The 21,864-nt window shown below is 45.9% G+C and overlaps 2 protein-coding genes and 1 long non-coding RNA gene across 11 annotated transcripts in view; 1 reads left to right on the forward strand and 2 right to left on the reverse strand.

Annotated features, from left to right (window-relative positions):
- GFPT1 (glutamine--fructose-6-phosphate transaminase 1) overlaps nucleotides 1–3,151 on the forward strand; it is a 43,891-nt gene extending 40,740 nt beyond the window's left edge. For 5 of the 6 annotated variants that reach the window (XR_014567567.1, XM_083753250.1, XM_083753252.1 and 2 more), the window contains one exon: nucleotides 219–3,151. Coding sequence is in view for 4 of the 6 variants with exons in the window: in XM_083753250.1 (XP_083609376.1) it covers nucleotides 219–263 (45 nt within the window). In the remaining 2 variants the exon portion in view is untranslated. The remainder of the gene's footprint in view (nucleotides 1–218) is intronic. The other variant, XR_014567566.1, reaches the window with a different exon arrangement.
- Nucleotides 1–21,864, reverse strand: part of ANTXR1 (ANTXR cell adhesion molecule 1) — a 268,335-nt gene that overhangs the window by 128,743 nt on the left and 117,728 nt on the right. For 3 of the 4 annotated variants that reach the window (XR_014567574.1, XR_014567575.1, XR_014567576.1), the window contains exon 18: nucleotides 6,225–9,529. Coding sequence is in view for 1 of the 4 variants with exons in the window: in XM_083753288.1 (XP_083609414.1) it covers nucleotides 9,263–9,529 (267 nt within the window). In the remaining 3 variants the exon portion in view is untranslated. Of the gene's footprint in view, nucleotides 1–3,925; nucleotides 9,530–21,864 lie in introns of those variants that run through there. The other variant, XM_083753288.1, reaches the window with a different exon arrangement.
- Nucleotides 1–21,864, reverse strand: part of LOC310851268 — a 204,054-nt gene that overhangs the window by 43,159 nt on the left and 139,031 nt on the right. The gene's annotated exons all lie outside the window — the stretch shown is intronic.

Genomic DNA, 21,864 nt, shown 5'->3' on the forward strand with positions numbered 1-21,864 from the left:
CTGGACCAGGCCGTGGCCCATTTGGTCCAGCATCATGTTCCCACAGTGGTGTTTCACAAATCACTAAAGGTGGTGTGAATCTACCAGCTTCAGCTGGGCTAAGTGGGCAGCCTTGCCAAATAAACCAGCAAATGGGCAAAGCAATAAGTCTTATATTGGCTGTTCAATTTAAAATATCCTTTTCAGGTTTTTTGTGTGTGTCTTTCTGTCTTTTTCAGGTTGACTTTCCAAGAAATCTGGCCAAATCTGTTACGGTTGAGTAGCGTACTCTGTCATTAAAGCTTTGGCAGATGTCAGCAAGAGACACTCTCTTTTGGTACTGGGACACATTGATTTTAAAAGTCCTTCCTTGATCAAATCTTAATCCCCTGTTCAAGAGTCTTTATAATTCTGTTGCATTTGTGACTGTTAAACGTTGAATCCACAGGCTATGCCAGCAACATTGTTAAACGATGATCATTTCAAGGTAGTTTGTTCTCTTTAAAAAGTCGTAATCCTCCTTTGTTGTCTAGCTGGATTGTTTCAGGCCTCCATAGTGCTGAATTGCATAATTGTCTAAGTATCTATAAGACATGCAGGCTCGTAAGATCTTTCAAGAATGGAAATGGGAAACGAGAAGGTGGTTCTGGAAATTGTAAGAACAGAGAGAGAAGCTAGGGCTGTGCTCTGCCACAGGAAACCAACTTTTCCCATCCCGCAAGGATGTTCACAGAACTCACTGTTTTGAAGGGGGCTGTTTCATAATGGATTTCTGCACCTCTCCATGCAATAAAGATGGGAGTAGTTGGCCAGAGGAGGAGGGACCCTCACATTTGGTGCTTGGCCCCTGGCCCTTTAAACCAGTTCAGTTCTGTGTGGACCCACCATTCTTTGTCTGCACAAGCCCCCCTCTTTCATCCTCTTGAAAATGCTGTAATAATGCAATGCCTAAAGAGGAAAGAGCCCTGGTTGGTTGCTCCTGTAGAGTGTAGATTGAGGTGGAGGCCTCTTTGTGCATTCATTTTTCTTAATGGTGTAAAGTCACTATAAGGTGGGTCACTTCCCCTTGCCTCTTTCACCACATAGTAAAGACATCCCTCACCATATAAGGAATGCAGTCGGAAGAGAGAACTGCACCCCATTTTTACCTACTGGAGGATAAAAAGTCAGGCGACCCTTGGGTGAAAGAAGACACAATTGAGGTCTGTACCGGTTGCCACTAATGTTATTCCCAGCATCTTCTCTGAAGAATCAGAGCAGTGGCATAAAGTCCATTTTATTTGGAGGATAGCTCTTCAATTAATAATCCCAAATCTATTAATGTGAATATGTCCCACATAAACATGTGGAGGCCAAGCTGCTATTTTCTAGAGGTTAGGGGGCAGATAGTAAAACTAGGGCTGAGCTGAAGAGGGGGAGGGAAGGTGGTGTGAACATGCTCTGTGCGAAAGCCTTTGCCCGCTGCAAAAACCAGCCACCCCTTGGCACTTTGAGAGGGGACTGTGAATAGGGGCAAAAAGTGTTTGTCATTTTGTAAAAGCAAATGCATCCTTTGTTGCCGTTTGCCTAGGCCAATGTGACCTATTTTTCAGCACCTATTTATTAATAATAATTGTTGGCAATGAATCCAGCAGACTGCAGAACGGGAAGATGGAGGTGGAATTTTACTCCACTTGAGATAACAACGCAGAGATGTCTTCCTTCTCTCTTCTCTAGCTCCGCATGAAAAAACCTTTGAGAAACGAAGCAGCCATGTGCTCTATCTAGTCTTAAGTTGACGATTGTGATGAAGGTAGTGAGAAGGGGCGTAAGAGAACATGCAATACAATATGAAGACCAAAGATGAGCTTCAATGCCAGACTGGTGTACTGGGGTTGAACAGGTTTGGAAACCACTGATGGAGCAAACATAGATGGCAAAAATCCAAGTTATCTGAATGAGCAGCCTCCCAGTTCCCTTGTCCTTAGGTGATGGGACAGAGATGGTACCAGAGGGCTGTGAATAAGTTTCCTTGCTGAGGCTGCTTTCACAGTTTTATTTCAAGGGCAGAAGAACTGTGGAATGTACAAAAGCTAAGAAATATGGCAAATAAGCCAATTTGCAGAGCTGAGTAGAACACCAGCTTCTCTGCATCCCCCTTTATCAGTTGAGAAATAAATGTCCTAATAGCATTTAGGGATGCTATGATGTGGGGGTCTTCTTGGGCCAGCAGTTGTGTGACCCTCTTGCCCTGCCTGATATAAGGACAATGGGGTGAGGCGCACGGTGTGTCTTGAGTATTCAGAAAGACTTGCACCCTGATGCTCAGCTTCTCTTGTGCTCACCATAAAAATATTACCTGCCATTCAGTTAAAGGTTTAAAGTGGCCCATAACTGCTGTTGAACATTGTAGAGTTGTGAAGTATTGCGTTAATCAAAAGTCCTTACCTTGCCAGTGGTTATGCAATGTCGGGAGGAGCGGTGGTTTTCTTTCATCTCAGTGGATATGTGTCTGAACTGCCTGTCATGCAGTGTAAAGGGAAAGGCAGGGCTGCTAGAAGAGGTTTCACTCCACTTGTGACTTGGGCTACTTTACATAGATGTAGAGCACCAGCATGCTGGGCAGAAGGGCTTAGCATCACTTCCAGCCCCTATAGTACAAGTTCAGACTGATGTGGGAAGGTCTGCGCTCTCTTCCTGTGCAAGTTTCCATGTGGGATTCCCCCTCAATTTGAACTCCACGGTTCCAGAAGTCTGCAAGCCTTTTAACAACCAAGTGAACTCATGTAACTCAACAGTCCACCAGCGTGGTCTTCAACACTTCCATTGTGGCCAACCTTGTTAAGTACAAGTTGCATTATGTTTCTCGTGTGTCCTGAAGACTGACGTGGTTTACTACTGAAGACGACTAATGTGGACTCTGGCTGATGAAATCACAGCTGTGTGTGTGTGTGTGTGTGTGTGTGTGTGTGTGTGTTTAAAACTGGAACATTTTTGCAAAATGTTAGCCCTCTGTTTCTCTGCTCGTTTTCCTTTTGAATGTATATATACAGCTCGTCATGGTTTATGGGGACCACTCTTTACTAATTTTGTGCTGTGTGCTCTACGCAGCTCAGAATTTTATCATTTAGGTTGTTTCCTAGCTTACTTTTTTGTATTTTGCTCTTTGAATAATAAAAAGTGCCCAACCTTACCATGACTTTGGCTTAGAAATCCTTGTTCTCTTGTGTTCTTCCCATAAAAAGAACCACCCAAGGCCAACTTGTGAATTAAATGGCAAACCGCAGTAGCTCTTGCCCGTGGAATGCACAGGTATCATTGTAAAAACTGGGGGTGCAAAATTCTACAGCCTTCTAACTTGATAGTTCTGTGTGACCCACCAAACACTCCCCTTAGAACTGCAGCTCAGCCTTTTCAAAATGAATTAAATGCCTATCGGTGTCCCCCAAACATGTTTTCTTTAGCTTTTGCTAAACTCGGTAGGTTCAGCAGAGCTCAGCAATAGGATTCATTCTCCAAGTCCAACCAATTATTGCAGCAGACTTGGGAAACTGGGAAGAGGGTTTCCATGCTGCTAGGAGCAGTGTGAACAGAGCCCTGGAAGCAACAGCCAAAGGCTTGGCTATTTTGACAGTGTGTGAGAGGAACTCCCAGCTTTAACAGTCCAGGTTTCAAGGACCTCATTCCCCCCCCCCCTTTGGGTTCTGGGGTCAAAATGCTTCAGTGACACAATGGGCAAAACTGTCCTCTTAGGCTTCAGGCTAAGGAGCCCTTGGCTCTCCAGATGTTGCTGGTCTCTAGCTCCCCTCACCCATGAAAACTAACATTATTTTCTGGGAATCGGCGTAGTCATGATTTGTGCTGGGGGGGGGCAGCAAAACCAAGCTATCTGCAATGCAGTTGGTCAGCTTCTGGTGCACAGCTGCCCTTTCCCCACGTCTGTGAACAGAATACATGAAGGCAGAGCTCAAATTAGTTCTTTAATAACATCAAAATTTAAAAGAGTAATGGCTGTATCTAAAAAAAAAACAACCCCCACACAATTCATGCAAATAAGCCAAGGGCACAGAACAAGAGTCTTCTGCTTGCTGAACAGACATTTCTCTCATCCACCAAAGGTCACCACATCTACAGAGAAAAAGTTCTTTTCTGACTTGCAACATCTCCATTAATTGCTAACCTCCTCTTCTCTCAATCCTTCCAGGGACTTCCAAGAATTGCAGATTGGCCACCGTTAATTATATGACATGCACTTGGCTTTTGAATCTAGGAATAAATATTTTCAACCAAAGTAGTTTCTCAAGATTTGGTCAAGTATGATTTATCAGTATTTATTCAACTGTTTGAATCTGTGAGCCTGTGAAGTGGTTAGTCATTTTGCGATTTAACACTTCCTGAAGCTGCAGAAAAGATGCTGTCTCATTCAACTGCTTCCTCGCTTCTTTTTCTTATACAAATAACTCTCTTTGAAATGGCTAATTCTGGAATATTTGCTATAATGAGCTCAGGATTTTCTACTAACAAAAGATGTATACACAGTACTATATGTCTGTATATAGTACACTGGCCAGTTCAACCTCTCTGTTACATAACATTAATTGTCCTTGGAAAATTAATCAGAATTTGAGGTCCATGGACACAATCCAACCAAAGTTAAGCACTGATATCTCACAGATTTCTCCACCTCTAACATGAAAATAGTTTTGAGCTGATTCTGATTGCTCTCACAGCACCTACACAATGTCAGGCAAGTGGAAAATGGCTGAAACCTGAGTTCTGCACAGCCCCTGCTCTTTCTCCAAAGAGTTAAGAGTGGATTGGGTCCATTTTCCTCTTTCTCCACCACCTCATCCACACAAATAGACCCCTCAGCTGCTGTTTACAACTGTCCATAATGGTTTAAGTGGAAGATCTTCTGCTCAAGAGTCCTCATGATTACAATTAATGCTGTGTAAAGGAGGCATTCGTCAGTACAGGGACTATCCATACATTAATAATAGCAGTACAACCATAAAAGGGGGAGAAATTAAACAAAAAACAAGCACAGCTTGATACAATAACATGCCATGAAATATCATTGGCTTTATAATAATTTACTACAACATGAAAAAAAAAGATCTTTTATCCACACAGGATAGGAAATGCTTCCACTTAAAATATGGCAAGCATACAACAATAAAATATACACCACAGATTTGGAATTTTGCTTTTAAATCATGCACAGAGAATTTGTGTACTTGAAAATAAAACATCCTTGGCCTAACTTACACTTTTTAAATTCATTTGTTCCCTCCCTCTATCCTTAAGTTTTTTAAACTTTTAAACTGGGAAAACAAAATTCATCTTTAACAAAACCGGAAGCTATCAAAATACACTTATTTTTCCTCTGAGATTATTCCAGCATTGCCACCAAATTAATGCTAAAGAAGTGTTGCATTTTTCTAAAAGCTTTTTTATTCCAAACTTTGGGGGCACCTTCAAGGCTCTGTAACAAGTCAAACCTACTCCCTGTATTACTTCCACCCCATTTGTTCTATACTTTCCAAGCAGTCAGCCAGGAAGTTCTCTTGGCAAACCCCGTTACAAGTTGCGCTGTTCTGCACCTCCACCAGGGTTGCGCAAGAGAGCTTCCAACTGGACTGAGCGCTCCCATCTTTTAGCAAGACAAACTTCTGCTCAGCTAAACTGTGGCAACCAGCTGGACCTTGTGCTGGAGCTTCTCGGACAACGGCAAGGCCGCCTTGTGACCGAACTGCAACTACACCCTGAAAACCCAAACAGTGGCTATTTCCGGAGAGGTTTGTGACCAGGCAGAGTCCCGAGGGGTGCCTTTGCTATTACAGAAGGCTGCTTTGTTCTGCCTGCAGACTGAGCAGCTGTTGCTGTGCAGCTGGGGAAAGAAACGTGCGGGGAGATGAAGCAGCAAAAGGCAGGGGAATCTCTCTCCACTGGCCACTCTCAGCTCATGGTAACTGCTGACACCACAGCCCTGGAGACAGATTAGGCACTTCCTATCTGGATTAAGTTGCTTGAGTTGCAACCTTATGCAGCTGTCTTTAGGATGCTTTTGAATGTTATCATAGGCAGCAGAAAACCAGGAAAGAGCATCAACCAAACCAAGGGGCTGTCTGGCATCCTGTTTTCAAGAGGGCCCTGGGAAGCTCAAAAGTGGGACCATGGAGATGATCGGGGACCTGTTGTTTCCTAGCATAGGGGACAGCTCAGCACTATCCTGCCTCGGACCATGGGGTATTCCATGTAGCTACCATGGCAGATAGCTTTGGGTTGACTTACCAGCCATGAATTTGACTAAATCTTTTAAAAGCCCATTCAGCTGACTTGCATATCTGAATGTTGGAAGATTCGGGGCAAATGAAATAAAGCCCTTTATTTACACTATGGAACTCGCTCCTATAGGGGGCAGCGATGACCACCAGCTTGGATGGCTTTAAAAGAGGATTAGACAAATTCGTGGAGGGGAAGGCTATTGATGGCTACTGGCCACAAGGCTGTGCTCTGCCTCCAGTTAGAGGCAGCAATGCTTCTGAATCGCAGTTGCTGGAAACCACAGGAGGAGGAAAGAGTGGCTTTGTGCTCAAATCCTGCTTGTGGGTTTCCTGCGGACTAGGTGAGCTATTGGCCTGACCCAGCAGGCTCTGCTTATGCTCCATGCACATCTGAAGATTATGCATCTCTCCCCCTGGGCAGATGCACAGGTTCCCTTCCTTGGTTTTCTGCCACATGCTGCGATGTGCAAAGTGTTCCAGCCCAGACATTCTCAGAGCACCCAAAAAGCCAAGTCTAACCATTGCAAGGCCACCTTCTGGCTGCAATTTCCTTGCAACCTACCTTAGCAATGAAGGTGGACATGCCCTATGGCAGATACATGCGCAAACATTCTCCCTGGACTGTGGCCTTGATCTCTTGCAGGAGCACAAGGGAGCGAAAGGCCACATTGATTTTCATGTCAGCAAGGGAGAGTGGAGTCAGCACATCGAAGTCACTGAAAGCAATGCAAGCTCAACGTGCTAAATGCTGACCAGATCCCGCCTGTCACCATTTTGAACAACTTTAGGATGCATAATTCTGCAGAAAGGTGTTAAAATCCTCCAGAAACATCAGGAGGTATGTTTTCCTTGGGGAAAACTGATCCTAACGATCACATGGGGCTGCATGAGTTTGCCCTTACTGATGCAATTATTTTATCTACTTCTAACATCTGTGTTACTAAGGCAGGTTGTCAAGACATTTTACTACAGGTAAAGTACGTACATTTGCAGGACTGGAAAACTGAGTCAGCTCCCATTTATAAAGGGAACGATGCAACCTGTGCATCTCCTGGGAGGCTCAGTGTTATTGCACATTTCGGTATTGCCCCAGCAAACTGCGGCACCCCCCGCTAACTAAGGCTAGTTTCCAGTGGGTGCCGCAACGTAACTGTCTTACAACAAGTCAGGCCATTGGCTTCCCTAGCCTAGCACCATCTACCTGGGCTCACAGTCGCTCTTTGGGCCCTGGCTCTGTCCTGTAATGCAAACACCTTGAGCTGGAAACAGCCTTGGACCTCCTGTATGCAGATCCCATTGAAATCGGGCTCCTGCCCAGTTAAAGGCAGGCATGGGGGGCTCCTTGCATCAGTGATGGAGGTGAGGTGTACAGAAATGCCAAGAGTAGGCAGGCGGGCATGAGGTGGCTGTGTGAATTGCCCCTTCAAAACGGAAACAAATCAACATGGATTTTGTAAAATAAGTACTGGAGGAAAAGAGTCTCACACCGTGTTGAAGTCAATACATGATGAACTTTTTCAGGTGACACCCACAGAACAATTTGTAAGGGTCTGCAATCTTAGCTCCCCTTAACAACAGCGGTTCTCTCCAGCGGTGCTCTGGAATCCCTCTTTGACAGACTGCATCTGAGGAATGGCTTTCCCATGGCCAAATACTGAATCAGCAGAGGACATGAAACTCCAGTCACACCTCTCAGATCAGCATCCATCTCACTCTCCTTCCTAAAGTACTCTCTGAACACACATCAAGAGGGCAACTTAACATGGCTAAGCCAGAATGTAGTAGCTCTCGCTCAGTCTGGGCACCACTTGAGACCAGTTCAGCATGATCAAATCCACTAATAGAGCCTCCTTGAATTGACATCAACATATGGTTGTCAGAAAGTAACTACTAAAGGGGGAAAGTTGTCTCGTCTTTTTAAAACCATGGCAATTCAAGTCATTTCATCTCTTCTGCACACTGGGGAAACGTTTGCGTGAAACTCCCCTTCTGTTCCTCCTTCCCATGACTGATCTGTGTTGTTTTTCAAAGCCGGCCAACAGGAAGTGGATTCACTTAAACTGCCAACGCACTTCCTACAGGGTCCTTGCAGGGCCTGCCAGATGTATTGTTGGTGGTTTTCAGATCTCCCATGGAATCAACCACTTTGGGCTGCCCTTGGGTGTCCTGCGGATGCTCCTTTTGGAAATCCCATGGGCATGTGCCACAGAACTTCTGCCCCTTGCCTGGGCAACGCCAGCCTCTCCACCCAGCGGCTGCATTTGCTCTGCTTCTTCACAGCATCCCAACTCCTCTGGACTCCTCCTGTCAGCTGAGAACATGACAAAGGCCATACAAAAGCCACTTTCTGCACTTCCATTGCAGGTTCGGACCATTTAACCCTCGGGGGTCCCTTCCAACTCTACAATTGTATGATTCTTCAAAGGGCAACGTGCTGACGTTTCCTTTGCTTCCAGTCATCTCTTCTTCCTCTGAAACCATCAGACTTGAGTTCATTGCACCTACTGCCTTCCTTGTAGCAACATATCAAATCCAGGCGTGCTCAGGAAAACATTCCATGTGGCAATACCAGCGTGGGCTCCAGGGGCAGCCTTGGCTGCAAGGATTTCTGTGGCCCCAGCCACGCTGTCCTCCTGAGATCCCCACCACTCGCCTCTGAGGGATGATCTACTCAACCTGACAGGAAGAGGATGACTTTCAGGTCAGTGGCTGGTGGTATCCTGAACACACAATGCTGTTGGCAGCGTCCAGCGACTGTTTTGCTTTCGTCGCCAGAGTCTTATTCTTTTTAAAGTGATGAATGGCAGAGATTTCTTCCAGACTGAACGCCAGGGATTTGAGCATTCCAGTCAACTGGGGGCATTAGAGGACTTTTTTAAAAAGAAGAAAAAGAAGAATTGAAAGGGGTTTGCTTGTCTCTTCACCCAGAATGTTAAGGCCGCCTCTGAAATATTCTTGGTTTTACAGTACTGTTGAAAATGGCTTAAGAAAGGCTTCTGGGGGAGAGGGCAGGGTGTTTAGACAGAGGGCCGCGGAGGGGGGCGGGAAGGGGGCGGGGCCCGATTTGGGGGAGGAGCATGAGGAGGGGGAGGGAGAGGGGGGAGCGTGGAGGGCGGAGACGGGGTGGGAGGCGCTGGGGAGCTGGGTGGGGGAGGGGTGTAGATGGGGGCAGGGGGAGGGGGGTTGTAAATGGGGGCAGGGGGAGGGGGGTGGTAGGCGTTGTTGAGAGGGTACTTGGGGGGAGGCTGTGACGTCTTCACTCGGGTGAAATTAATGCAGCGACCCTGAAAGAAAAAGCAAACATGGAGTCACTCAGGATGGAGCTGATATAATTCACACTGAGCACAGAATCGGAATACAGTGCAGAATCTAGGTAGTTTGCTTCTTTCTAAAAAGGGTTTCTAGACCTCATGATGGTGAAGGTATGCTTGGAAGCATGTGAGCAAAGAACGCCTGTAGGGACATCTGAAGAAGACTTCCAGTGGTCCGGTGATGTGGGGAATTAAGTGGCATGGATAACTGAGAGCCAATGTTGTGTAGTGGTTTAAGTGGGAGACCAGGGTTCAAATCCCCACTTGGCCATAAAGCTTACTGGGGGACCTTGGTAGCCAGATGCCACCTCTTAGCCTAGCCTACCTTGCAGGGTTGCTGTGGGGGCTAAAGGAGGAGGGGAAGAACAAGTATGACACCTGGAGATCCTTGGAGAAAACGGTGGGACAGTGTAGTAAATAAATAACAGCATCGCTCCCCTTCCTCAGAGGTAGAACAATGCTTGCTAAATAAACAAACTCAGCTTTCTGGTTGTTCTTCTTTCTTTTTTACACAATGAATGCTGGAGATTTTTCTTTATTTTTTGTTTCTATAGATCCTGCCAAGGCTGACAGATACTAATAGCAAACACAGGTCTATCTGTTTGGAAGGAAATGGGGCCACCCAAAAATAAGGGAGTGGTTTCTCCATATATGTGGGACTCCCTGCATATGAAGGAGCTTATACATTTGCAAATTAAAAGAACAGATTTTTTTTAAAAACCAAATTCAAAATGAGCTGACAAGACTCTCAAGGTCCCAAGACTGATGGCACTGGGGCATTTAGTGGGGCAAAAGGGGCAAAAGGAGGGAACTTCTATACCCCCTCACCTGACACCCCAAAAACCACAGAGGCTACATAAAATGTTGGCTGGAGCTGAGGGCAAGCAGAGTCCAGAACAGCAGGAGGGCATCATGTTGGGCAGGGGTCTTGCCAAGTGCTGACCGCTACACTAAGAAGCCCATTTGATACCCATTAAAAGGATCAACTCTTTCCCAGGCTAAACCACACAATCAAATCTTAGTTTGTTGCTTCTCTGCACCTGGCCCCAGAGGCCCGGTTGGAACACGAATAAAAAGCCTCAAAGATATGCAGCCCCCCCCCCGAAATATGGAGCCTGTTTCTGGGATAGGATGTAGCAAACCATGGAACAAACACAATCAAAGTTGCTGCTTGCCTCTTGGCTCAGATGGGTGGACAGCTTTAAGTTACGCTGGGTTACGTTTATAGGCGTTTGTGGACCAGAAAGAACAGGGAGCGGGCCTGTAATGGCATCTCCGGTGGGAAAAGGTGCAGAATGTGGTTGGATGTTAATGACCTGATGCTGACCCACAGCCGCAAAATGCATCTTTAGCTGCCTATTTTAAAATGGCGCTAAATTAGTCTCCTCTAATAATTTCCACCTCTGCAATAAAGCAAACCCTGTAATGTATCATTTCTCAAGCCAGTGGCGCAAAGATGCGAACAAACTCATCTGCAGACATTTTGGACTTTGCCTGCCATCAGCCGCAGCAAGCAAGCAAGCAAGCCAGCCAGCCAGGGCTGAGAGGAGTTGATAATCCAAAACGTCGGAATGGCACCAGGTTAGGGAAGGGTGACAGCGAAAGAGAAAAAGAGAGAAATCAAGCAAATTCATGAAGGAAAGGGTGGTTTGTGGCCATGGCTATGCTCAGCCTGCACAACTGGAAGCAGCAAGTACTTCTGTATACCAGTTTCTGGAAACCACAAGAGGGAAGAGTTGCCCTTGTGCTTGCAGGTTTGCCATGGGAACCTGGTTGGCCACCATGACAACAGGAGGCCGGACTAGTTGGGCCACTGGCCAGAACTGGCAGACTCTTCTCATGTTAGAAATGGTGGGACTGAAGCATTCCTTCAAGTTTATATTTCAGGGTGTCATAGAATCATAGAGTTGGAAGGGACTCAGGTGAAAAGGTAAAGGACGCCTGGACAGTTAAGTCCAGTCAAAGGTGACTATGGGGTTGGGGCGCTCATCTCGCTTTCAGGCCGAGGGAGCCGGCGTTTGTCCACAGACAGCTTTCTGGGTCATGTGGCCAGCAGGACTAAACCGTTTTTGGAGCAATGGAACACCGTGACGGAAACCAAAGCGCATGGAAATGCCGTTTACCTTCCTGCCACAGTGGTACCTATTTATCTACTTGCACTGGCATGCTTTCGAACTGCTAGGTTGGCAGGAGCTGGGACAGAGCAACGGGAGCTCACTCCGTCGTGGGGATTTGAACCGCCGACCTTCCGATCGGCAAGCCCAAGAGGCTCAGTGGTTTAGACATAACAGTCCGTGCAGACATGAACTGAAAAATGTAATACGCCTCAGCAGCTGCATTGTGAGAAATGGCAGGCGGGGCCCAGCGTGGCACCTCAGAGCTTTCGAGCAGACATTTGCCTGTGTGCAAGCCAAGCCATTCCCTTCTCTTTTTCCTTCTCCTCCAGGAGGATCAGCCTATGGGGAGTCAACATATGGCAGCTGTGTGGGGCTCAGCCAGCCAGGTGTGGCTCAGGAAAGGAGGCCACAGAGCACCCAACCCTGCGTTAAAAGGCTGTTTCCATTCCACTGCCTCCTGAATCGAAGCATCAGCCTATGCTGGGGTCATTGTAAATCAAAGCACATTATTTGGACTCGGCTGCAATGGTTTGATTCATTGTCCCTGGGCCTTAGCTGGGATGGGTGTGAGTTGTCTTTCATGTCTCCCCTTTCCAGCTGACAGCAGGACATACTTTTATACGTAGTAAATCAGGAGAGGGAAAAGACATCACAAGCTCAGACAGATTAGACAGAGGTCAGTTTGTGGGGGTGGCGAGGGATACACACACCTTTTCTCCTACTAGCTAGCCAGCGAAGAAATAATTCCTTACAGCTTTCAAGAAACATCTGCCTGAGACTCAAAGCATTCCGTGAAGGAAAGGCCCTGCTTAGAGAATAGAAACAAGGCCAACCTTCTCCAACCTGGTGCCCTCCAGATGTTTTAGACTACTACTGCCACCAGCCCCAGGAAAGGAGAGAACAGAGGAGGGAGCCCTTAATTTTCAGATAGGAGCCTGTTTTGGGAATGCTTCCTTTTGGGGGGAAACAGCAGACCACCCCACCTAGATTAAACACATTTTTTAGGTTGGGATGCCAATCTCAGGTAGCTATGGATATTTCCCCAAGGCTATTCTTGCCAAAAAAGGTCTGTATAGTAAAAGCTATGGTTTTCCCAGTAGTGATGTATGGAAGTGAGAGCTGGACCATAAAGAAGGCTGATTGCCAAAGAATTGATGCTTTTGAATTATGGTGCTGGAGGAGACTCTTGAGAGTCCCATGGACTGCAAGAAGATCAAACCTCTCCATTCTGAAGGGAATCAGCCCTGAGTGCTCACTGGAAGGACAGATCCTGAAGCTGAGGCTCCAATACTTTGGCCACCTCATGAGAAGAGAAGACTCCCTGGAAAAGACCCTGATGTTGAGAAAGATGGAGGGCACAAGGAGAAGGGGACGACAGAGGACGAGAGGGTTGGACGGTGTTCTTGAGGCTACCAGCATGAGTTTGACCAAGCCGCGGGAGGTGGTGGAGGACAGGGGTGCCTGGCGTGCTCTGGTCCAGGGGGTCATGAAGAGTCGGACACAACTAAACCACTAAACAACAACAACATTCTTAGGTAGCTAAGTCTGTTGCTCAGGTTGCCAGAAGATGCCCACAAGCACAAGTCCATCAAGGAGGCGACAGGAACTGGACAGCTTTAAATCCAACCAAACACTTCTCTTGACAAGGGAACGTTCCCTTTGAACGTTGGTGAATCAAGCCAGCTAAGATGTTGTGCAACCCATCTGCTTCACTCTCACTTCAGCCAAGCCCACCCATCTCAGATAAACTCAGGTATGGAGTGGGGGAAGCAATACACTATTCCACATCATGCAATATCAGTGTGGATAAAAATAAATGATTTTTTTAATTAAAAAAATGGATTTTTAAAAATTTAAATCAGATTCTTAGAATAAAATGCTTTTGGAGGAAAAAAATCTTTCTAAAGATAGTTTTCTATTTAAGTTACATTATAGTCCAAAGGCTACTCATCAGGAAATAAGGATTTGTTTTAAGTTTTTCATGTGTGCTGAAACTCAGTCTAAGTTGGTTTTTAAGGAAATGGTTATTAAGGAAATGATTATTTTTCTCCTTCCAATAAAGCACAGCAGAAAAGTTGCCCAAATATAAACAGTTAACTTATTAAACCTCACCAAAATTTCATAATTACCTATGTATTTCTAATAGTATAACCAAATCAGTAATTTTTGATGTAACTGTAAAAACTACTCTGAAAATTTATTATTCCAAAAATAAAACCTTCATCTGATTGTAAATATTAAGATTATACCAGCAGGGATGTCTTTCTGTAAGAAAAATTGATTTAAATCAAGTCTTACTGATTAGTAATTTAAATCGTGATTTAAATCGCAGCCTTTCCCAAGCCCTACAACTCTCACACATCTCGGTCAACACAGCTCATGCTTTCTAGCCACTCAGGAGTTGAAAACAGATGTCGGGGCTGAGTCCTAGCAAACCTCACTACAAATGACAAATTCGCCATTGCAAATTAAGCTTGACTCAAGTCAATATCTGGACTTCAAAGTCTGTGTTCTGGCATTTGGCTCTCAGAAGGTTTTGTAGCCAATATGGTAACAAAATTCAGACATTAATATTTCTACACAATACCACTGATTGTGCAAAATGATCCCAAGTTCTAGAGCTCTCTCAGCTACAGAGCCTGGATTTTATTGTTGCTCTGCAGGCTCAGATTGCAGGTCTTAAAATTGTTTCAACACAGATTTCTGCGACTCGTATAAGTAAATGGTCAATCCGAAAACAGAGTTAAGTGCACTTTAGGGCCACTGAAATCATTGGGCCTGAATGAGCAGAACTGTGCTGGGAGCCTGGCTTGTGGGTTCAGTGATGCTTGAGGACTGAAAGTCAACCGCAACAAATTTTATGCAGCAGAAAAAACAACACGGAGATATAAAGGCCTTTTGGAATGAATTGCTGCAGACTGAGTTGTGTTTAGGGAGTACAAATATCCTTTGGCACGTTTACAAGAGAGGAAGAAAGAAGCAGCAGCTGGGAAGTGTGTGAGCTTTTTGGTGAAGGGGGGAAGGTTTGTACCAAGCACACCCAACAGGCCCTAGAAGAGGGAGACTCCACCATGTGTAGCTCTGCGTGTGAACTGGGCAGCCGATGGCAATGCAGGGGCTGGCAGGCTGGACTGCAAAGGAAACCCCCTTGGGGCAGGGGGTTGGACTAGATGACCATTGGGTACCTTCCAACTCCACAGCTCTATGATTCTAAGGCTGTGCAGGAAGGAGCAGACAGATTAGCCACTCCTATCAACATCGATTGGACATATGCTGCCTGTTCAGATTTTGCTTAGAAAGAGTTTGCTAAGTCACGGGCATTGTGGGCTTGTAAAAAAGTAAAAAGCTCTCATTTGTTCAGTGTTAACTCTGCCTCTTGCTAGAAGAGGATAAGAAGAAGCAGCTGCATTAGTCACCTGCATCAACACACACACACACACACACACACACACACACACACACACACACACACCTTTTCCTGGCAGGGCTCCCGCAGTGAAACTCAAGCATCCTTGGACGATCACTCCTACAATATTTATTTTCTTTATTTATGTCCAAGTTTTTAATAATAAAAAAGACGGCAGCCAAGGGAAACGGAGCCAGAGATAAATAATGCTTAGGATTGCTTTGCCTGAAAAAGTATTCAGCTGGGGCAGTAAGAACGATGAAGTGGTCGCCTTCATTGATCCAACTGGAACCCAAGCAGAGCTGCAATCAAAATCTAATAAAATGTTTATGGGGCATGGTTTTTCTTGGCAATCTTGCATCATGGAAGCGTATGAATTCCACCCCAACCCAACCCCCCCCCCGTTCGTTTTCCTGCCAATCCAGTGCCTTAAATGGCAACGTGTGGGACCCAGCGGACACTGAAGTGCATCTTGAAACTAGCAGGTGCAGACCTGTTCAGCAAGCAAGATGGGAGACCAAGGTGAGTTCTGTGAAAGAGCAGATTTTACACATGCTCTTTATGTGAGTGCAGAGCAGAGTCTGGAAGTCTTTGCTCCAGGGGAGCATGCTTGGCTGAAGAGGAGTCTACAGCCTGGATGGATTTCCTTTCAGTGCTTGGAGGAGGAAGGGAAAAGGATGTGGGGAGAGTGGTTAAACTAGACGCAGCAGCTGGAAAGATGTGGGAAGGTTTTCAGGTCGACCTGGGAAAGAAATGGGATGCCTGCTTTGGTTTGCTACTCTTCTTCCTCGGGTGAAGAAAACGGCCCTTCTTCCCAGGAGAGGAACTCTTGGCTCACGTGACCAGAGGGACATTCTTCTGCGATTCTGAGCGTGAAAAGATGGCCCAAGAAGAAACGGGCTGCCTTTAAGTTCACCAGCAGGATGTTAAAACAAACAGGGGTCTGAACAATCTTATAACAGGACGCAGAAACGGAGGAGGGTTTGTGCTTCCTGTGCCGTGGCCACAAACAAGCCAATACTGGAAGAAATCAGCTCCCTTTGGCTAAACAAAACCAGGTCACGTATAATCCTGAAACAAGTGTCAGGATGTGCCCCAAATTAATCCCAGTCTCTTTATTACTCAAGCAAGCGAATAGAATCACAGAATTGTAGAGATGGGAGGGACCCTAAGGGCCATCTAGTCTGACCCCCTGCAATGCAGGAATCTCAACTAAAGCATCCATGACAGCTAGACAACCAGCATCTGATGAAAAACTATCAATGAAGGAGAGTCCAACAGGTTCCGAGGGCGTGCGTTCCACTCTTTAACTTCCTTGTTATCCAAGAAAGCCAATCTCCTCCTCATTGGAATCTATTGGTTTGGGCACAGGAGAGACATGTGACAGCCCTTCAAATATTTGAAGATGGCGGTGGCACTGTGGTCTAAACCACAGAGCCCAGGGCTTGCCGATCAGAAGGTCGGCGGTTCGAATCCCCGCGACTGGGTGAGCTCCCATTGCTCGGTCCCTGCTCCTGCCAACCTAGCAGTTTGAAAGCACGCCAAAGTGCAAGTAGATAAATAGGTACCGCTCCGGCGGGAAGGTAAACGGTGTTTCCGTGTGCTGCTCTGGTTTCGCCAGAAGCGGCTTAGTCATGCTGGCCACATGAGCCGGAACCTGTATGCCAGTAAAGTGATATGAGCGCCACAACCCCAGAATCGCCCACGATTGGATCTAACGGTCAGGGGTCCCTTTGTCCTTTCACCTCTCAGTCTCTCTCCTCCAGGCTAAACATACCCAAGTCCCTCAACCATTCCTCATAAGGCTTGGTTTCCAGATGCTTGGTCCTCTTAGTCACCCTCCTCTGCACATGTCCCAGTTTGTCAATATTCTTCTTAGATTGTGGAGGTGGACCACCCAGACCTCTCACTGAGTACCAACACTTCAAGGACTTAGTAGGTACCCCTTTCCTTCAAGAACCTGCATGAGATGAGGGAGGAAAGGGCCCTGAAAGGCAGCCTTCTCAAACCCGGCAGATGTTTTTGACTACAACTCCCATCAGCCCCTGGACAGAAGGGCTGGTGAAGGCTATGAGAGAGTGGTCAAGCTTGCTCTCCAAATGACAATTCTTTGGGAGAAGGTACATCAGCTGAAGCAGCATGAAGCTGATCTACACTTGTAACGCAGAGGTGCCCACATGTCTTGGCAGTTGTCATGCAACTGAGTCGCTCAAGAAGAGAATAAGACTGTGCTAGAGTGTCATCCTTGAAAGAATGCCTAGACTTCTGGTCACCTCACCTCAGAAAGGCTATTGTAAAGTTGGAAAAGGTTCAGAAGAGGGCAACTGAAATGGTCAAGGGAATCTATAAAGAAAGGTTGCAGCCTTTGGGACTTTTTAGATAAAAGTAAAGGCAATTAAGAGGCGAAATGATAGGCGTTTATAAAATTATGCCTGGCATGGAGAAAAGTTTCTTCCTCTCTCTTGTAACACTAGAACTTGTGGACATCCTATGAAAGTTGGGAGATTCAGGAGAGAGAAAATAAAGCTAAACTGTGGAACTCACTGCCACAGGAAGCAGTGGTGGCCACTAATTTGGATGGCTTTAAAAGAGGATTATTTTTTTAAAAGAGAATTTTTTTTGGAAGCTGCCCAGAGTGGCTGGGGAAGCCCAGCCAGATGGGCGGGGTATAAATTATTATTATTATTATTATTATTATTATTATTGGCAATACTTCTGAATACCAGTTGCTGGACACCGCAAGAGGAAAAGGGGCCCATTTGCTTGGCTCCTGCTCCCTGGTTTTCCACAGGCATCTGGTTGGCCACTGTGAGACCAGAATGCTGGCCTGGATGGGCCACTGGCTTCATCCAGCAGGTTCTTCTGATGTTCTTATGAACAAAGAGAAGTGTACAGTGGTACCTCGGGTTAAGAACTTAATTCGTTCTGGAGGTCTGTTCTTAACATGAAACTGTTCTTAACCACTCTAGCTAATGGGGCCTCCCGCTGTAGCCGCGCGATTTCTGTTCTCAACCTGAGGTAAAGTTCTTAACCCGAGGTAATATTTCTGCGTTAGCGGAGTCTGTAACCTGAAGCGTCTGTAACCTGAAGCGTCTGTAACCCGAGGTACCACTGTACTTACAGCAGTCCATTACTATATTATGATAATATGATAATATTTTGTTCTCTTGCCAATTATGCTCTTTTAAACATGCATTTTATATTTGATTTCCTTTAGTAATTTTTTTTTTGAAATCTTTAAGATAATCTTTTCATTTCCTATTAATAGGGAAGGGTTGCTTTGAATGTATACTTGACTTTCTTCTGTAAAGTTGTATTCTGGATTGTTTTATTTGATGTTTTAATCTAGGTTGCAAACTGCTTTCAGATTTTCTTCCTCTTCTTCTTAAAAAATATAAAGTGGTACAGTGGTACCTCGGGTTAAGTACTTAATTCGTTCCGGAGGTCCATACTTAACCTGAAACTGTTCTTAACCTGAAGCACCACTGCTGCTGCCACACCGCTGGAGCCCGATTTCTGTTCTCATCCTGAAGCAAAGTTCTTAACCTGAGGTACTATTTCTGGGTTAGCGGAGTCTGTAACCTGAAGCTTATGTAACCTGAGGTACCACTGTATAGAAATGAAATGAATAAGAAGAAAGAATATCCCAGCCTCCATCTTTGATTGCCTCCCCCAGATGTTCAGGATGACAACTGGGCTATCAGGAAGCTACCAGGGTTGGAAAGCGCTGAAGGTGAGGCCTTCTTCATGCATTTGTCATGGAGGCTTTAGGGGAGATTCCTGCATTTCAGGGGGTTGGACTAGATGACCCCTGGGACCCTTCCATGATTCAATGATTCTATGCGCCACACTTGGCCACAGTTCAGCTTCCACTGAGCTAGATCTCTCCCCACTGTTCAAAACCTTTCCATGCTAAACTTGACAAGGGACCCAGGACCATGCACAAGATAACTGAAAGGGGAAACAGAGAGGCTCCAGGGTTTAGAATCTTATACAAAAATTAACCCAAGACCTCTGTGCTAATCCTACACAGCTGACCTTTGACCCTTTATACTATCCCAAGCAAGCTGAGGTTGCTGCTGTTTTAGGATCTGCTCCAACACTCACTTTATGTAGAGAGAAGATAACAGTTCTAAGCACAGGGAAGGAAAGTTATGGTTGTGATGGCAAGAGAAACCTAGAGGAGAAATCCAAATCTGCTTCTCCCATAATCGAAGGCAAAATATTCGCTCCAAGCCCAATCAACATCCCAGAGTCATACATTGCTTGCCTCCCCGCTGGGGGATTTTGGTTTTTGTTTGAAGGGTTTTCCAGTGCACTAACGGAGAATTCTCAGCACCCAGAATGAACTACAGTTCTTAAAATTTCTTGGCAAGAAGTCACGGCAATCAAACTGGTATAAAATTGATTCATTCATACATGACATGGCTATCTAGGGTTGTTTCCAGATCGGCAGTGGTGAGCACTACCCCACAGTACCTCCACTGAGAGGTACAGCAGCTTCAAAGCTGCAACCAAATTTCCGCACTCAGGAGTGGTGCTTTTCCTGAGTTCTCCTCCTCTGTTCTGTCCACAGTAGTGGCTTGCCTATGTCGGTGGGGAAGGGACAATTTGCCCCCCTTCTTTTTTCCTGCAGGAGGCCACATAGTGCCTGGAAAATCATACAACTGTAGAGCTGGGAGGGGACCCAAATCTTCATCTAGTCCTCGGTGGAAGAAGATTGGAAAAAATTGTAAAATTAATGAGCTTTAGAAAAATGGTGGAATGAAGTTATATGGCTTCGGCAGAAATGTTATAAGGAACTAGGTACAGATAGATTGTTAATGTATTAAAGGGGGGAAAAACAAGGTTAGAATATGTTAAGATAAATTACAGGACAGAAAACAGAGGAAGATGGAAAGGAATTGCTGAAACAGTTAATTGAAGTGGAATACAAAAAGGGAGGCGTGAGGAAGTCGATGAAACAAGTGAATGAAAGATAAGACTGAAAATATTGGATGTGTTTTTAATTGTTCTTGTTTTGTTTTGTTAATTCAATGTTTTATGTAGTGTTTTTGTTTTTGTATTGTATTATGTTTTGTTTAATTCTTTTTCTTTCTTTTTGTAATCTTTAAACTCTTAATAAATATTATTTTTCAAAAAAACAAAAACAAATCTTCATGTAGTCCAACTCCCTGCAATGAAGGAATCATAGCTGTAGAATAAGGCTACCAGATTTTTTCCAAAGAATCCGGGGACACTTTTTTTTTTTTTGAAAAGAGGGAGGGGAAGTTATTTTTTAAAAAGCATTGTTGTTGTTTTTTAAAAAAGAAGTAATATCTTCTCTTCTGTGGTCTCCTCTGTCGCACGGCCTTCCTCTGGGCCCCTGCCTGCTCTCCTGGAGCGCTAGCCGCCATGGAGTAGGCTCAGGTCGGGCCTGGGCTCGGCCACGTGTCCTTGCCCTCCCGGTGCTCTCCTACCTCTCCTCTTCAGCGGCAGCGGCACGGCAAGGTCAGGGCTCCCCTCTTTTTTCTCCTCCCTCTTCCTCTCTCTTCCTTCTCCTCTCCTCCTTCTCCCTGTGGCAGCTCCGGGGTTTTCCTGGCCCCAGAGCACCACTGGGCAGTTGGCTAGGCGCTCTTGCTCCCGGCTCGATTTGGGTCACCGGGGGGGGGGGAGTCAGTGGTTCCCCCAGTTGACGTGCCGGGCGTCCCTGGTTCCCCCTCGGCAGTGGCAGTCTCAGCAGCCCGGAGCCAGCCTGGTAGCACAGTTGGCTCTGGCTGGCTTCAGGAGCTGCTTGCTGCCCTGGCGCCCGCCATTTTGCCTCGATAGAAGTCTCCATATGATGTGTCTTGTGCCACTGAACCAATCACACAACATTCATCCCTTACTAATAAATCTACAACACTTAAAATATAAAGTCGGGGACATTAAATGAAATCCGGGGACATATTTTGTCCGGGGACAGATTTGTAAATCCAGGGACTTTCCCTGGGAGACGGGGACATCTGGTAACCATACTGTAGAATCCCTGACAGATTCAGCCTGTTTAAAAACTTCTAATGAAGGCGACTCCACCACCTTCTAAGGAAGTCTCCTCCACTCTCAAACAGCTCTTATTGTCAGAAAGTTCTTGCTAATATTTAGTCGGAATCTCCTTTCTTGCCATTGGAATCCATTGCTTCAGATCCCACCCTCTGGAGCGGCAGAAAACAAGCTTGCTTCACCTTCCATGGGACAGCCCTTTGGGTATTTGGAGATGGCTCTCACATCGCCTCTTCTGCAGGCTAAATATACCCAACTCCCACTCGCTTTTCCCCATAGGTCTCCCCCCACACCCCCCCTCTCTCACGAAAGAGAGGCGGAGAGTCTTATGTGAAGGAAATTCCTGCCTCCTTCCACTTCTCCCTGCCAGGAGAAGGCTGTTTGGCCGCTGGCTCATTCTGGGAAGGGGGAGAGATCCTTCCACCCTCTTTTTTCCCCCAGTTCTGCTACTGCTGGTCCCCAGCCAGGGCATGGGCACCCTCATTCCCTTCCTCGCCTGAATCCTGCAGAGGACCAGAACTGCTGAGCTCTTGATGAGAGAGAGAGAGAGAGAGAGAGAGAGAGAGAGAGAGAGAGAGCGCAGCAGCTTCTGCCCATGGGGTGAGAAAGTTCCAGGAAAAGAGCTAACATTTGGATCAGTTTTTCATTAATGGGAAATGGACCACAACTACAAAAGAGAAGAGACGCCATTTCAAAACTCGGCAAAACTCTTGCCTTCAGAGAGCTCTTCCTAATGTTTATTTGGACTCTCCTTTCTGGTAACT

Source organism: Podarcis gaigeae (genome assembly GCF_964106915.1).
Source record: "Podarcis gaigeae genome assembly, chromosome: 8".
In the NCBI taxonomy this organism is placed as follows: Eukaryota; Metazoa; Chordata; class Lepidosauria; order Squamata; family Lacertidae; genus Podarcis; species Podarcis gaigeae.